Source organism: Crocodylus siamensis, chromosome 1 (genome assembly GCF_052110815.1).
Source record: "Crocodylus siamensis isolate JL-2025a chromosome 1, ASM5211081v1, whole genome shotgun sequence".
Lineage (NCBI taxonomy): Eukaryota > Metazoa > Chordata > Crocodylia > Crocodylidae > Crocodylus > Crocodylus siamensis.
Window position 1 is genome coordinate 414330358 of NC_143395.1, and position 18283 is coordinate 414348640.

General features: G+C 40.8%; 1 protein-coding gene across 7 annotated transcripts in view; it reads right to left on the reverse strand.

Moving 5' to 3' along the window:
- Positions 1–6064: 6064 nt before the first annotated feature.
- Positions 6065–18283, reverse strand: part of EMSY (EMSY transcriptional repressor, BRCA2 interacting) — a 44622-nt gene continuing 32403 nt past the window's right edge. For 3 of the 7 annotated variants that reach the window (XM_090030741.1, XM_090030740.1, XM_090030739.1), the window contains exons 13-19: positions 17993–18191; positions 16796–16960; positions 16380–16535; positions 12612–12766; positions 10926–11489; positions 9559–10071; positions 6065–7802 (exon numbers count right to left, since the gene is read on the reverse strand). In XM_090030741.1, the coding sequence (XP_089886867.1) occupies positions 7608–7802; positions 9559–10071; positions 10926–11489; positions 12612–12766; positions 16380–16535; positions 16796–16960; positions 17993–18191 (1947 nt within the window). In that variant the 3' untranslated portion in view covers positions 6065–7607. Of the gene's footprint in view, positions 7803–9558; positions 10637–10925; positions 11490–12611; positions 12767–16379; positions 16536–16795; positions 16961–17992; positions 18192–18283 lie in introns of those variants that run through there. The other 4 variants (XM_090030742.1, XM_090030738.1, XM_090030743.1 and 1 more) reach the window with 4 other exon arrangements.

Here is an 18283-nt window from a genome sequence, read left to right on the forward strand (position 1 = left end):
TGAGCTACAGCATCCCTGGGGAAAGAGTATCACTTGCAGGTGAAAATCAAGTTGCAGCCTCAAACAAAAGTCCCATTTCCCATCCTTATGAAAGGGAACAATAATGACCCAAGAAAGGAGATGTTGACTTTACTTGACAGAAAAATAAAGAAATTAACTTCCGTTTCCATCAATACCACACTTCTTATAGGTTTGTCTGTATCAATTTCCTTGCTCCCAAAAGCCTGAAGCTAGCATTTTTGTAACTGCCCGTACAACAGCTGCCGTTTGTAGCTGTGATTTAAGAGCCAAGAGCACAGCACTTTTGAGATCACATACAATGGACAGATGTCTACAAACGAGGATATACGCAGAAGCCAAGTGCTCAGAGATTAACTGCACATTTCGAATCGAGTTACTCAAATCTCAAAGCAGGAGCCGTTTCCTTTACTTTCTTGCAGCTAAATCATTCTTAAAATGGTTTAGTTATACAGTACAGGAACCAAAACGTGCAGGATGCTCAGGCAAGTAGAAGACCTAAGATTATACCAGATGTACAGTACTTACGGAGGCCAGAGGATGCAGAGGGAAGCACCAGCATGTGCCAAATTGGGCAAACTAAACTTCCAGAAGAGGTGGTTCCTGTCCTGACCAACAGGGAAAGGGCTTGGGAAACCCTTTGAAAAAGGCCTGTTGCAGGAAAGTAATTTTGCTTTAGCTGGAAACTATGAAAAGCTCTGCAGCAGTGCACATGTAGATGCTGTGCACCTGACTGGGGCACAAGGGTGCTTCAGTGCGGGGGACGGCCTGCTGGTTAACTGCTTGCTGAAGCTCCACCATGCCCCAACCAGCTTGTCCACAGCACAGTGAGGGGAGCAGCCCTGGGCTGGCATGCTGACCCCCAGGGCCCTCTGCTCCATGGACTGTGCCTGAATAAACTGTGGTGCTTATTGCTCCGCAGTTCATTGCTCGCAGGTGCAGGTTCAAAGGGTGCGCCCAGGAGCAATGAACTCCAGAGCAATAAGCTCTGCAGTTTATTCAGGTGCTGTAATTGCATGTGTAGGCGCACCTGGTGAAAGCTAAACGGCAGGAATTCAGTCCTCAAGGCAACAGCATAAACCATTAGTTAACTTCTGCTTACTATGGGATAAGCGTGGGCAGTCACCATGAGTGAAGCGTGTTACATCCCGACTAATTTATTTGTCCATTGCCCTAGACTGACCTCCTCTATGAAACAGAGAATAGATTTCATCCAGAAATCTATACACTTGTTGAATATCTTTCTCAAAAAGATCCCGTCTTAACTTTAAAACTCCAGGCAATGTAGGATACATTCCCTGGGTAACAAATTCAGCTATCCTTAGTTTTATTCCCTTATTGTATTTTCCTACTTGAATTTCCAGCCTTTATGTCTATCTGCTAAAGGGCTCTTGACTCTTAGTTATCTTCTCCCTGGATATGTACTTACAGACTTTGAACAAATTCCCTTTCTGAACCTCCTTTTTGATATCTAAATATTTGAGCTGCTTGCATCTCTTATTGCAAAGCAGGTTTTTCATTTGAAGGCCTGGAGTTAAACTTGACAACAGCAACAGACAAATCAGAGCAGTACCACGTTAGCTTTTTTCCAGCCTTAGTGCTTTCTTCCTTCTCTAGGACTTAAATCGATGAGAATATTAACCTAGTGGCTTCCATGGAGGTCCCTTACCACATTAGGAGAAATACTATAAATCCACCCAGCGATAAAAATGTTCATCTGAAGATTGAAGTAAAGCTGCCTGGACACTATACTATAAGTTTGCTACTCAGTAAATTGATATGAATTAGAGTGGCCAAACAGAATTAATCACTCAATTTCTTCCCCAGTATGGGAGACACGTATTGAACGTTTTTCCAGTAGTTGACTAGCTTTGGCTATAAAATACCCTCCGCATGTTCCACAACACTGAACTCATTTAGTGCAGTCTGTATTTATGATGCACGTTCATCAGGGCAGACAATCTCGGCATTTTCATATTGGGCAGTGGTTTAAGTATACCACTGCTACACTTCAGTAATTGTTTACACCCTCACCCTTAGACAAACAGAGCATATGCCCTGAAGTATTCTTACTATTTCATAATCTGACTTTTTAAACATGATCTTAACTTACACCAAACTTTGTTCTTTTACAGCAAGCCCCCCCCATCAATTTAGTCATTACATTTATGTCTCCTTTCCTGCTCATGTTATGAGTGTTTGTTTTATTCCTATCCCATAAAAAGTTTGTGAAAATTCCCACCTTCTCCAGGTAACTCCTTCTACGCTTTGCTAGAAATTCAAACCAACAGTGCACTTTGGTTTTAATTCTCCATCTTCCTTCCCCACCGAGTTTCAGTCCCTTTCAAAATACTTTCACTTGATTTTAAAGTAGCCACAAGCATGACAATCCTTCTCCCCCAACACTCCCCCAGGGGAAGTGCAGGCTGCTGTGGCTAGATTAAGGTGTCTTTAAACTCTCCAAGCCTTCTGCCACATTAATACATTTTATTACTTCCTACCACTCTATGTTTGACTATGTATCTTTACATTTGTTTTCTTGATAGCATCACTGTATCACGTTGCAGCCTATTAATCCACCTCGAAGTCTGTATCCAAAGAGCTCAAAAAAACGATGAAGTCACCGTACTAAACACCACTGATTTTCTAATTCGCCATTAGTTGCCTATTAAATTATAATTTCTTACTATGATGCAACTATGAATATTAACAAGAGGAACAGAACCATACAGAGCTTACTTTCAGCTTATTGAGTGTGAAAGAAGAGGGAGGAAATAAACTCTTTCATTTCAGGAAGATGGTCTTTAATCAGGCAACAGTGAATTATGGTGACCATCTATAAACTCACTATGGGGGACCAGAAGGGTTTGGGAGAGACCTTGTTTCCCCAAGCGTCCCCTGGCATAACAAGGAATAATGGCCATAAATTGCTGGAGAGGAGGTTTAGATTACACATCTGTAAGAACTACTTCACGGTCAGGGCGGCTAGGATCTGGAACCAACTTCCAAAGGAAGTGGTGCTGGCTCCTACCCTGGGGGTCTTTAAGAGGAGGATTGATGCCTACCTGGCTGGACTCATTTGAGCCCAGCTTTTTCTCCTGCCCAGGCCGGGGGTCGGACTTGAAGATCTACAAGGTCCTTCCCGACCCAACTTCTCTGATTCTATGGTAGGTAATGAGAGCTGCTTATTGGACATGGTAACTTAAAGGGGAGATCTGTATGTGTGCCCATAGTATTTGCAAGTATGTGAAGAGGAACTGCAAAGGGAAGGGAAATTTAATTGGTGATACTGTACTTTCAACTACTTGTTGCTGAAAAACAAAAGTATCGTCTGGATCTAAGGCTCAAAGTCTATCCCATTTTGTAGGTTTGTGACCAGTGAAAACAGATTATGGCAACATAGAATAGCTAAAATAATTCAAAACAATAATTCATAACTGCTTAGAGAAAACATCACGAGAGAAGTTTCAACTTGGCACAGAAACAGAAGCTGAGATATCAGTTCTCCTCCTGACACGCAGGGCTTCTGCTGGCTAGCCAAGCCATTTAACATGTACCCAGTCATCCATCTGGAAAAACACCTACCTCTCTTCTACAGCAGTGTTACGAGCCTCCACGTTAATCTAAGGACACTGCAATCCAAGATAGTTCACCTAGTGATAGTTCATCCAGTGAACCTCTTCACAAAAGCAGCACGATACAAATGTGTGTTCTGAGAAGCCAAGCTAGGCCATAACTTCAGATGTGTGTATATATGCAGTACGTTGTAAGTGATAACTTTTTTTTCCGATCTGTTTTGGCTAGGAATCGCATGCAACTTTCACTTCTTCTAAAATGGCATGCACAAATTTGAGCCTAGAGTTCTATTTTAAGAGAAAACCTGTGAACTTCTGGGGCAGTTTACAAAGAAAAACAATAAAACCTTCCCTCTCCCAGCACTCCTAGCTCCCTAAGTCACAGGGACCTCCCCGCAAAATACAAGACTGCTGCTGACAGTGACAATGTGGCACAAGCCACAGGACTGCATCTCATCTGCATGAGATATATTTTTATGAATATCATAGAAATCATACCATAGAAATTAAGACCTGGAAGGGACCTCAAAAGAACAGAGTTCAACCTGCCTGCTCTAGGGAGGAAAACTGCTGAGATCAAATGATCCCAGCGAGGTGTCTGTCCAGTCTCCTCTTGAAAACTTCCAAGATTGGGGACTGCACCCCCTCCTTGGCAAGTCCAGTCCGGATTCTGGTGACCATTACCATAAAGTTCTTCCCTACATCCAAACTGAAACCATCCTTTAACAATTTATGGCCATTGCTCCTTGTCCACCCTTGGGTCACCTTAGTGATGTTTTTCTCCCAGCTCCCGATATTCGCCACTTACATAGAGACGGCTGCTGAGTCCCCCTCAGTCTTCTCTTCCCCAGGCTGAACAGTACGAGATCCCTTCGCATAGGCAGGAAAAAAAAATGGGGGGGGGGGCTAAGCGTGGGAAAGTGAGGGGGGAGGGGAAAGGGCTGGGAGGGGAATTGGGGGGAGTGGCACTGCACCGCATCAGCCCCAGCCACCTCCCGGCTGCACCAGTCCGAGTCTCGGCTGCCTCCTGGCCACACCGTGCTGGCTGTGCTAGCCTTGGCCACCTCCCAGCCCCAAGCGCCACACCTGCCCCAGTCCTGGGGCTGGAGTGGGGCCAGCTTTGGCTGCACCAGGCTGGAGGTGATGCACCCACCCTGCCCCACGTCATCCCCAGGAGCCTGGAGGCTCCTCCAGAGGTGCGGCAGTGGGCAGCTGGGGGTAGGGCACATGGCCCCAACCTTTGCACGGGCAGGCCACAGCTGCGAGCTGGGCTCAGCCTCTGCTGTGTGTTTCCACCCCTCACCACCATTGCTTTTTGAAAGTGGTGGGCACTGCCATGTGCGTTCCGCCAATGGGCGGGCCGGGCAGCAAGGCACATAGCAGTGCCTGCTGCGTTCAAAGCGGTGGTGGTGAGGTGCGGAGACATGGAACAAAGGCTGAGCCCAGCTCGCAGCTGCGCCCCCCTTCCCCATGCAAAGATAAGGGAACCATGTGCCCTCCCCCACTTGACTGCCCACCACCGTGCCTCTGGACGAGGTGCTGGGCTCTGATTGTCCCATGACCTGCCCGGGTCAGGTCATGGGACAATCCCCACAGTGCAGGAGGGAGCCAAGGCTAGGGGTGAAAGATTCACCCTTTCCCTACCCCTCTCCCCTGCACTTTGGGGGTCTCGATCTGCCCTCCCCACAAGTCCATGGGGGAAAAAAAAAAAAAAAGGATTAAAAGAAACGTACCTGCTGGCTGTAATCCTGGGTGCGAGTGCACAGGGTAGCTCAGCATGCCCACCCCTCCACCTCTGCTGCAGGACCCTACAGCTGGGCTGTCCTAAGGCAATGCCTGCTGCTGCCCTGTTTTTGGGGGGGCTGAGCCCTGTTAGGTGGGAGAAGTGGGGGGGAGAGGGAGCCCAGGGGCTATGTCCCTTAGTCTTTCTTTATAAGGTTTGTCATCCAGGCCTCCACTTCAATAAATATTGAAGACTAGTCTATGACAGATGAATAAAAAATGATTCTTTGCCTGAGTCCACTAGCAAGGAAGTCTCCTGTTGTTCAGCTTTGTAAGACCCAACAATTGCAGAGAGAGGACAGCTACCTTGGGTCATACTTTAGATATCCTCTCCTACTAACGTAATACAGCTACTGAAAACTAAAACTTCAAAACAATCTGGCAATATTCCTATATACATTTTTTAAAAGGCGTAAAGTATATTCCTTTTCAGATACTCCCTTCTCTTCATCCAAAGTCCCTCTAATCTTTTATGCGAAGAACAGAGAAACAAGCATCTGTCAATTCGGTGGTAAGACAATTACTGCAGAGAAGAGTTCAACTAACTCTTAACCTATTGACTAGCGTTCCCTAATGTTAAAGCTGAATGCTTTTCTTTACCCTACAAGTGTGGCATTTGGGATTGCAGTGAAAAGAAAAGCCAGAAGTTTAAAAAAAAAAAAAAAAAAGTCAAGAAGACTTTATAAACGAAGTAAGCAGGAGCTAAAAGAAAAACCAACAGCACCCTCTAGAGGATACTGCAGTATTCTTACATACATGGATATTCCCGACAAATCCATCATTTTAGGTTCTGTACTTTAGACTCTTAACTCTAGTTGGTACATTAACTACAATATCAAGAGTAAAAACACAATTAAAAAAAAAGATTGACGCAAAAACTGTATTAGACTTTGGATGAATTCTACTTACAGTAGTACTTCAGCACCAAAAAAATGGGCAGTTAGAATGATAGATGTATATACAATTGATGATATGTCTAAGTCTTAAAATGCTTTGTTATTTATAATGAAATCTATACAAAACAGTTAAAAACTTGTTTCTATGTACATTTAAAAAAAAAAAAGAGAAATATTGTCTTCATTACCAGAATATATTAAAACTGGTTCTTATCATCCAATCTGCACCCAACTCTCTTTCTCTCTCTCTCTCTCTCTGGCTTGTAACAATCACAAAACACCAACATATTGCATGAACAATTCAAATCATGGGGCTCATGATAACCTCAGAAACCTACAATGGTAAATGATTTAAGCTTTTAAATTCTCAAAAAGGCAATTTTAGAAACAGCATGTAAGAGTAAAATACAGATTTTTAAAAGCCTCAGCACACATCTGAATACTCAGTTTCAACCTTTAGACATCTCGTTTCCCCACTTTCTTCTCCCTCCCTCTGGTTTTGAAAATTTGCTTTGAACTAGAACATTTCTCCCATCCTACAGCGTTAGAATGAAACCATTTGCCTGTTTAACAGGAACTTGTTAATTAACTTGGCCTTGTTTTAAATTTTTATTTAAATAAATAATCAGAGTTAACTAATTAAACTAAAATGAGCATTTCTTGTGCTCATGGCACAAGAAGAAATGCTTTTACATTAAATTAGCGTATTTATTGTAAAATACAAAAACAAAATTTCACCAGCAAACTTCGCTGCTACCTGTTAGCAATTCTGCTTATTTCCAAACATTCACCAACAAGTATTTAAAAAAATAAACTACATTTTTAGGCTTATTAAAAATCTGAACTCCAACTGAGCTCAAGTGCAAGAAAGCTAAACAAGTCTGAAATTCCCAGGGCTCTTCCAGCACTGTCAGGAAGACCTTTCCTCTCACATGCTCTTTAAAAATACAAATATCTAAATATTCTTTTTGTGATGGCATTTTGCTCAATAGCTACAAAAAACAACACAACAAAACAAAGGGCCCTTTTGACTGAGAGAGGTTTCAATACCTAATCAAGGGCTTGATAGCAAGAACTTATATTCATCTTTTCAATTCACTGGAGATTTGCCTTTTTAAAGGAGTACATTCTACTGTCACAGATGCACCTTGGTAATCACATGTTTTTGGAAACAGTTAAGATGCGGCTTCTGCAATACTCGTTAAAACACGCTGATGCTTCAAGGGTCCATTGAACAACTCTAACAGGCAAAGTGCTCTAATACATCACAATACAAGGGCATCTTGGACACTCAATTCCCAAGATATTTTAAAGTGCACTCCAGTCTCCCGCGTCACTAGGACTGTTCAGCAGAACTCTGAGAGGGACTGGGTCCAGTGCCATCCTCAGTACTACTGTCCGCATCTTGTTCCATTGCTGTCTCTTCATCATCAAGACGCTGACTTGTGAAGTTGTTGAGCTCCAAAAGCCCGCTGGGTTCCACTACCACGTTGGAGCTGGAGTGACAAGGGATGGAATACTGCGGGATAGTCTGAAAGAAAGAAAAAAATTAGTTTTATTATGAATTATTTTCACAGGTAAGTAAGAGGCAGTTTTGTATATGAGCTGAAGAGAGATATTTCTGGTCAACTCTAAAAGTCCTAGAAAGATTTATTTTGCTCAGTAATCAACATGGCAACAATAAGGTCAAAACAAACTAAGTTGATTACAACACTGAATGGTCATTCTCCAGGATTTCAGGAAAATAAATTGAAATAAATGGAATTAACAAAAAAACCCAAAAACCAAAAAACCAGCCTTGTGGTTATGGCACTGGCTGAGACGCAAAAGATATGGATTAATTTGCCAACTGCCACTAACTTCCTATGTAACCACAAGCAAGTCACAATCTCTCTGCCTTGCTTTTCCTGTATTTTAAAAGATGGGGTGAAAAAAACCCACCCTTTTCTGTCTTACTTATTTAGACTAAGTATGCTGTGGAAAAGGCTTCTGATATGATGCTGTATCTACAATTCATAGTCAACTGGGAGTCCAATTTTAGTTGAAAAGAACAGAGCCAGACTGCCCAAAGGACTGAAAAAACCTTTGCCAAGGGAAAATGCTGCATTAAAAGGAAAACAGAATAGGTGACAGTCATCACTGAGTTGTAATTTTTATTAGATGCTGTAAAACTATATTTACATCTGACAAAAAAAAAAAGTTGTAGCTCATACCTTTCTGAACAAGTTACTTCAAGGTGCTACCCTGCTCTTTTTATTAATAAAAACTGATAGCCAGAACGGTATTTTGATTTTCAGACAGCCCACACTGTACCATGTTGAGCACAGGGATTAGCATAATATAAAGTATCTAAAAATACAGATGCATCAGAGTAAATATAATCTACCTTTTGGTTCTGTCTCTTCAAGACATTGTACTACAACAAGGAGCAAAGCTTTGACTGTGTCTACAAAAGTTAGTTTAGTTGTAATCTGTGTATAAAAATGATAAATTTAAGATTTCTTTCTGAGACACATGTACAGCAAAACCTCTCTAACCCACACACAGTTTACTTGCATACAAACACAGGCACCCTGTCCACATCTCTGCAAAGATCCAATGACATGAAGCTCCGAGTGAGATCTCAGATGACTAAAATTTCAACATTTTTGTGGTCTGTACTCTGGAACATATGCTACTGCATAATGCAATATCAAAATAAAAAGCAATTTAAAAATGGGCAAAAAAATTAAGGTTCACACTCATTTCCACAGACTAATTCAGCAAAGGATGTAAGCATCTGCTTAATTTTTTACACTGGACACAGTCTTGTTAAGTAACAAAACAATCCTGATAAAAGCATGCATCTCATTAAGAATATGTTTTTAATATCCTTTACTGAAATTGGATCTTATTTTCTAATTTGCAAAAGGTTACCTTACAGAGATAAAACTTAAGACACTGTGAAAAAGGCAAAACATCTCTCTAATGGCTACAGCAAAATGTATTTTGGCTAGAAGGTGGTTTGCAAAATCTAGTGAGCTATCTTGTTTCCTTAACAGTAAAGCAAAGCAGAATGCAGTGACCAGCATCAAAAAGGGCCAGACATTTTTCTAGTGGTAAAGAGCTTAATATTAAAGAGAGAACATCAAAAAATAAAAAAATAAAATAAGGGGAGGGACGGGGGGGGGGAAGTGGCAGGGAAAGAAACCTTGAACATTGTTCAGTTGCTTTTAATGCTTTAGACCAAGTTAGTGCAGAGGTCGCAGCTCAAACTTTAACTTCTACTTGCTCTGGTCTCCTCTTACCTGGATAATAATTTCAGATGAAATCTCTTCAGCTTTCTTTTGTGATATATTCTGAATGTGAATAAACTGGTTTGTTGTAGGCACTCCTTGTGCATCCGGTTTCCTCTCTGTTAAAGTAGGACCAACAGCAGGAGGACTTGAACAGGATTCTTTATATTTCTGTTGCTGGGGGATGGAAGTTGCCGTCATCCCTACTGCAATCACCCTCGGCACCTGGGTACAAGGTGACGGTTCTGCTTCGCTAGTGAGTTTACTAGTGGACAAAGCCTTGTTTGGGGGATCCACTACCATATGTTCTATGTTTGTGTCAATCTGAGCTTCCATCATAGACATTTTCAAAATGTCTGCTACTGCTGTCTTCACGGATGCCTGCATGGGAAATAGGCTTGTAACTGGCAATGCCAGTTTGGGCAGAGAATTGCCACCTGCTACCTTTGAAACAGAAGGAGGCTGATGCCCCTCAAAAGTTATCTTTGTAACAGTGGATCCTTGCGTTATAATTGGCTGCTGCACCTGAAAATCAAATTTTTGTTGTGCATGTTACAGCTGGGTTTGCTTGTTTAATTATTATTTATTTAATCCTAATCAATATTTACCTGGACAATATGGTATAAACAACATACTTGCTACTAGGAAGACAGTTGAAGCTCAGTGTTTTAACAAAGGATTCAGCAGTGATATGGTAACATTTAATTGAAGCAAGGGGAAAGGCTCTTTGGACTGCTAGACACATTCCTAGCAGCATGTCACAGCAGCCTCGTTTTCCTTTGGGATTTACATCCCCATCTGGTACGTTTAGTCCCTTTCTTTTTTTTTAAGCCTCAAGGGGCTTGGGAGTTGTAGGGATTTTTTTTTGCAGTTGGTTAAATACTCGGAGAATTTCATTTCTCTCAGTCTTTACATGTTCACCTCCCAAGGAAAATAAGATTGCTCCTCTAATAATAGTTAACTTAAGGGAGATGTAAATACAAAGGAAGACGAACAATGGAGATCCTTAGGAGACTGCAGTGTATTCATCTTTATTTCCATAAAGATTAAAGACAGTGCTACGGGAACGGAAATCAATAATACGTCATACCTAAAAAATAAAAGAAATAATTAGGGACAAGTTCCATGCACCACTGGTGGCAGAAATTTATAGAAACTGTCCAAGAAAATAGACTTGTGAGCTCTATGTATTTTTCCCCTATATTATAAACATGTGCTTCTCTTCCCTAGTGTCAACCTTTGGATGGGGAAATTAATACCAGCATAAGGAGTTATCTCTTGCCAGAAGAAACACACTGCTACAGTGACAGACTTGGTGTTTTGATTTTTCCTTGAATAGTGACGGTTTTATTTTTTGCATGCTATCAATATTCCGTTACCTGACTCGCTGGCTGTTTCTCTGAAGAGGCAGGTAGCTGCATTTGACTTTGGGGGGGTTGGGGCTGTACGTAGATTTTTTGTGCCGTTGGTGCCTGTTGCAGTTTGGGTAGCTGTTGCGTGGTTTTTACTGCAAGCACCTGTACTACAGTTTGCTGTGGCTGTGCCACTAAGGTAGGGAGTTGCCTTTCTTTGGCCATCATGTGGTGAGGGGTGGGCTGTGCATCTGGTTTGCTCTGCACCTGCTCCTGCTGCAGCGGGTTTAGCTTTTGATGCCTTATAGAAAGCTGGGGCATTTGTGGGAGTTTGTGCTGGATCTGATCTGCTTGCAGATGGATGGTCTGCTTCTGTTTAGTCTGGAAGCACTGCAGAGTTTTCACTTGCAGTTGAGTCTGTTCCAGCTGCGGCTGACTCAGTTTCTGCTGTTTCAGTGCCTGTGACTGTGTCAGGGCAGATCTGTAAAACAGGCCAGTCTGAGGATCTAAGGTGTCCATCTCTTCCACTTCTCCTTCCTCAGTTCCAAGCTGCTCACTGTGCTTGGTAAACGCAGTGTGGCTGCTTAAAGCCTTAACAGAAAAGTTACACATGATTTAAGTAATGAGAAATTATCTAAATTACTACTAAATACACAATCTAATGACATTACAGAATACTGGACTGCTTAACATGGAACAACTTAAAGGTTTCAGGCAATCAACTTGTACATAAAAGCAAAAATGCCTTAATATGGTGCACTCCCAATGCCTTTAGCACTCAATGGCTATTGAGGTAGGCCCTGATGTACCACCCCAAAATGAAAAACCAGGAAAACCAGACTTGGAAGACTAGGATTTGGATCACTTCCAGTTCCATGATAGCTGAATGGGAAGTGACAGGTGCTGGCTAGTCTAACACATAGCTTATCTTAGGGGAAATCTCTCAAGATGGCAGCTTCTAGCTTAAACAGGCAGCTATCAATTCACTAACAGGTAACTTTATCTGTGCTTAGTTGGCTTTGTGACATCCTCCACAATTCTCCGTATATTTGGGACCCACCTCATTTCCCATGCGTCAAAGCACTGCTTCTCCCATCTCTCAAAGTCAACTTTTCCTGCAACTTCCTACCAATACTGTTGCCCCATGTATCACATTGGCTGGCTGAGACAGTTTAGCTAGGGATGATCCTGCTTTGAGGAGGGGCCAGACTAGAGGACCTCACGAATTCCCTTCCATGTCTAATTTCCTACGATCCTGTTTGAATTAAGACCATCTTGGGGCAAAAGCTTTGACTAATAATATGCTTCATACAATACTTATCTCTTAATTATTAAATTAAATGGCCTCATTCAGAGGAAATTCTAATTCTATGTCTACTCCTTGTAGAAACTTCATAGGCCTCACACTGGTAGGTCTGTATTCCTAGCTGGGGATCATAGCTATGATGGTTATACAAGAGATTGCGGAATATGTTTACAGGTTTCCCTCCCTTTATGCAGGTTGTGTATGTGCAAATTCACGCTTATGTGATCACCCTTTTCATACCAAAAATTCGTTATATGTGAGGGAAATTCACTCTAATGGGATCAGTGTGGTGAAAGCGATGCCATAGGTGGAGGGAAAAAAATTTACTGGGGGGTGGGGGGGGAACTCTACGTTGTTCACAGAGCCTAGTAATAGTTACAGACTGCTTGGAAAAGAAAGGGTACAACCTGCTGCATGAGATGGGTAATTGCGCCAGTGGAAGATGCGGGGATAGATTTCACCACAACAGAAGTCTGCGTTGCTGTCTGTGATTGAGCCACATGCTGTAGCAGAGTCCTCTGGGGCTGGGATGACTGCTGGTGGGGCTGCGAGCGATGACTGACTGAAAGTAAAGAGGTTAATGGCACTTCTCCAGAACCAACAGCAGGAACTGAAGCTACCTGCTTTACTGTTTTACCTTCAAATGGAAGTAAATATAGATGAAATAAAAATCTGAGTATGAAGTCCTTGACTGTATGCTAGCTTCAACTTTAAAATGCAGCTCTATTCTGAGAAGCACCTTAAAAATGACATCACAGGGCCCTGTTTTTTCTTAATAACCTCAATGCACAAAAGCTCAGTTTTAAGGAAAAGATGCTTCCTAAATGGTAGACGTGCAAACTGAACTTGTACAAAAGAATCCAATTTGAAACTGCATGCATATTCAATAAGAAATTCTGACATCTGTCTTACACTTTTATCTTTGAAAGAGTGTCGCCATGTATTACAGCCATAATGGTCAAGGAAATGTAAGAAAAGCAAAGGTTTTTCGGGATACCTTTTACTGGATCACGTGTATAGCTGGAAGAGATGATGACAAGCTTTTGGGCACAGACCACTGGAAGAAGATTGCCCATCATCTCTCCCAACCATACAGTAAAAATATTGCAGTAAATAATACTGCAAAAACAAACAAAAATCCCTTGCCCCTCGTACCTTTACAACACTACTAGAAGCAATGGGGTTGTAAAGATATAACTGAGAACAGTAAGACTTGGCTACAGAATAATTACTGGCAAAAATACACAAAAAGAGAACCTTAATTAACACCTGAGATCCAAAGTTAAGTTTGCAAGGCTGGCAGTCACAGTTCAGAAATCAATGAGACAAGCACAGAACCCATGATACTATTTTTCAAATAACTTTTCAGAACAGAGGCAACACTAGCCACTGGAATTAGAGCAATGGCTCCATAATGACACGGTAAGGATAGGCAGAGTGATCCTTAGTTCAAAGTATAATGAATTCCATTAAAACAAGAATTACTGCATTGATGGAGAACTCCAATTAGCTTAGACCTGCTAGTAACAAAATATAAAATATTTGCTTTAAACTAATAGGTAACTAAAATTTTCAAATCCTGGAAAAATTGGCAAAGCACTGGAAAGCTCAGGAGAATATGATGAAAACCAGTTTACATTTGGACCTGACAGTGACAAGAAATCACCAGTGGTTTTGCTGGAATCAAAAGGAAGGCCAAAGTTCAAATGAGCACAGGAACCTGACTTGTCAGCCCTAAGCACGGACTTGAATCAAATCAGTACTGGCCTGCATGCTGTACCAGATCTTCCTGGGGGACCTCAACAGTTTCTGCAGAATTTAAAACGTAATTTAAAAATAAAATTTCTAACCTATATGGTTATGTAGATATTCTTCTGAATGAGAACCTATACAGTGTTGTCTTCCTGAGTCTGCAGACAGACAAAAAATGATACCACGAAGGTGTGTGAACTGCCCCACTTATCCCAGTTGGGTGTTAACACTGAAGCCTGATACCTACTTAGATTCATTTAAAATGTGCCTAATCCTTTGGTTTAGGCAAAGTGTAACAAAGTTAACATAGGTCAATATTGTTCATTATTTCACCACCAATCATTTTAGCAGAAAATCCAGTCAGTTGGGATTACTGATGAAGTTTGAAGATTGTACATTAAAGAGAAAAAAAAAAGCAGCAAGCCTCAATGTCCCCCGCTTGTAGATAGGTGATCACTTAAACTTGGGTGAGAGGTAAGTTAGAGAAGTAACCACAGCTCCATGCTATAATGAAGGCTGCCTTTTTCAATCCATAGCTGACTGCATTTCATTAGTGGGAAAAGTAGATGGACCCCTATCATGCACATTGCCTGTAATTCTGTAAACCACTATGTGGTTTGTGAAAAATACTATTTTCAGTTACTGAAGTCAGAAATGTTATAGAAGCTTTCATTCCTGTCACCTTTCATATGCTGAGTGGATTTTTGTTTTTCAGAAAAACATTATTTTAAATGGATTTTTCCAGTACGACTCAGAAATCTGAAAGCAGAAATTTGAATACATGCACAGTGTATTGTGTTTGGTCTTGTCAGGGAATGACTGGTTTTCAGTTAATTGCAGATCATTTTGACAGGGCTACAGAACAGTGGTGTTCAACCTCCAGCCTGTGGAGACATGTCATCTGGCCTGCAGGTCCTGAAATTTTACAATGGGGGAGCAGTGGCACAATTTCACCCATGGTGATGGGGGAGCAGTGGCAGTGTTAAGTACCATAGCACCCAGTGTCACAACAATTTATTCTGCCACAGCTCCCCTGCTGCCAAATTTAAGGACGCATGAGGGAGCCCTGCAGGCTGGATGACATGGACCCACGTGCTAGATATAACCTTGTACTGGATCAGGTCTGCAGACGAGCCATGAGCCACTCATCCAGCCTGTGGGACCAGAAGGTGGAGCAGCACTGTAACAGAGCACATGCCTGTTATCAAGTCTTTTTTATGCCCACTAATAAAACATTTTAATATTTAGCCAAGGCTTTCTTAGCAGGGATCCACAAAAGAGCAACTCAAACAGTCAAAATTGAAGCCAGATACAGTAAGTGGTGTAAGACTAAAAATTCTGCACACGTTAAATCAGAGGTACAGGAGGTAGATGTGGAAGGGAGAGGAACAGAAGGGGAAAATGAAAGTAAAGGAAATACCAGATTAGACATTTAATGAAAGACACTGAAATAGTCTTTTACAGTATATTTAAAATATAGGCACACTTCAATCCCGTTTTCAGCTGCACAAATCTTAATTGGCACATAGAAAAAAAACAGAAAGTGTTCACTCACATTAATTAAGAAATTTAAAAATGTTTTATATTTGAACTACCCTGATCCCTTCACACCTGAATATACTGAAAGGTGGCTCAGAGAAAAGGCCTGAGGACAGAAAGTGATTATTCCATTTTCTGGGAGACACGGTTTAGGTAGGCATGTTCAGAGGAATAGAAAAGAGGGTTCAGAGTGCATTAGCATCCAAGCATGCCTAATGTCTTAGGTATATAGGAAGTTCATTAGTGAAAGTCAAATCTCAATCACAAGTTTGATGCGTTAGTTCAGAGAGTTAACTTGACACTGCAAAGATGATATGGAAATTCACCAAACCAAACACAAAAACTATTTATACATTCTCATGAGGAAGGTGAGGGTGGTAATTATACTGCCCAAAACGCCTACTCAACACTGATGGGCAAGTAAAATTTTGCAAGCTAAATTCCCCAGGAAGTCTTGCCTCTCTCGCATACCAATTCCACATAATGCTCGGGTTACATTTTGCATTTTTTTCCCCTATGAATCCTTCTCAGGGGGTGGCAATAGGGTCATCTTGACATTTTCCTACCAGATTGGAATAAAGGATATGTTTAAGTGGTTTGTGTTGAACTTTTGCTTCGGTTATATCAGAACTGGACACGCAATCTCCAATATACCGCAGAACAGAAGCAGCAGCTTCCACCCTCTAAATGAAGACAAGCATGAATTTTCTCTCCAAAAATATTACTACAAAGGAAAATGAGCACCACCCCGTGTCCACACTTCAAAAATAAAAGCTTTTTTTTTTTTGAACTGAAAACCAGTCATCCTCACCCCCCCACCTTTACACACGCACTTTTTACAGCATGGACTTTTTTCTTTTCTTTTCTTTTTTAAAGTCACTTACCAGTTGTGATATATTCAGCAACTAATTCGGATTCTACCACAGCAATTGAAGGGCTTTCAGGAGAATGCCTCTTTTCCTGGGTCATCTGAATTGGAACTGCCATTTGGCTCAGGTCAATGGTAGGTTGTCGTGGTTTTGATTCTAACTTCTCTTTCACTGATTAAAAATATTGGAAGTGTATCTTTTAGTAAAATAAACTCCAATTGAGGTTAAATATACAGGAAGTCAATATGTTATAAAATGTCAAAGCAGCAGGAAAATACTATAGTACTTTCAAACTGATCTTGCATAAAGGCAAGAATAAAGAAATGGAAAGGGATCCAAAAAACCTACATATTCAACTATGAAAGTGTCATATTGTTATTTTAACAACGTAGTTGACGGCTATATGCTTTAAAGTGATTCCAAATGCATACCTGTTGTTTGCTGGAGTTCCAACAAGGCTTTTATTGTAGAAGTAGCTGATTGAGATTCATTGGATACATCCTGGTAAATTATTGTAGGGCTGGTATCCACAGCAATTTCATGTTCTGACCAATCCTGACTTCTGGAAGCAATTACATGAACAACAGGCTGGGAATCTGTTATACAAAAGAACAAGGATATCAAATCAACTTGTTACAATTTTTCTGCTTAGGCTTTCTTATAGTTGGATCCAGCAGCAATGCTTGCAGACAGGGTTGCCTAATACTTTCTATTTGAAAAACCCTGTTTTCAATTGCTTATAAAAAACTTTGCTGAACTTAAAAATCTTCAGTTTAAACAGCTAGTGCTGGGTATCCACATTGGGCTGAAATGTTTCAGCTGCTTATTCAAAATCTGACCTCTACATCTATTTAACAGAAAACAAATCTTAATTCCTTTAAGTCTGCTGACATTGTCTGCTACAAAAATAAAGCAGACATATAAAGTTTTACAAAAAAATATACAATAGATAAGGAGTGGAAGAAGGGCTATGTATATGAAAAAATTCTTTTAAGATTTTACTTTTAAAAACTGAATCACTTTTCCTTTTTTTCTCTAGTTCCACTTTCTGCAGAGATATATTCCTAAACCATGCATATAGATTCCTATTCAGACTCTTTTTGAAACCCTCCAATGAAGAGATTTCCATACTCTCCATATGCATTTAGAGCTCTCAGTATTAAAATGTATGCCATGCCCAGGTGAGCTAGGATCAAAGGAATAACTGAGCCTGACTTTTTTTTTTTTTTTTTTTTTTAATATACATGGAAATTTAATATTAAGGGAGCTAATGTTGCTCAGGTGAAGTCTATTTTAGAACTACTATTACATACTTCACTTGATATTTAGAGCTACAATTTCATACTTCTCTAGAATCTAAAAAAAATAATTTCAAAATGCTTTTCAGAACTTAAACCTCAACAGCTGTACAAGAAGATATTAACCCTATTACAAAAGAAATGAGGCACATACTAAAGTGACTCACAAGTCAGTAGCAAACTTCTGATGTTCTGTGTCCTAACAGGCTGGATGATCTTGTTTTTAAAAGGTAATAAAAGAGATGCATCAAGTTGTACAAAGCTAGTTTTCATCTTCAAGACAGGGAGGGAACCATATTAATTAGCAACAAAGTCATTAATGATCTTTACCTTGGGAGCTCTGGGAGGACTCTGTAGAGGAAGAACTGCTATCAGTGTAGCTCTGTGGTTCTTCTTTCACCTCCGGGAGAGAAGAATTCCCTGCCTCTGCCACCCGGGATGCCTGCTGCAATGTTTCAGTTACCAACTGCCTAGTCTGTTCACTCACAACCGTAGCTTGAAATGTCACTGGCTTTGGTTTTATAAGCACCTAATAAAAAACCAATTTCTTTACTTACAGCAAGAACACTCAAGAATAACAGACATTTTCACTTTCTTGAGTTCCTCTGCATACTCTTCTCT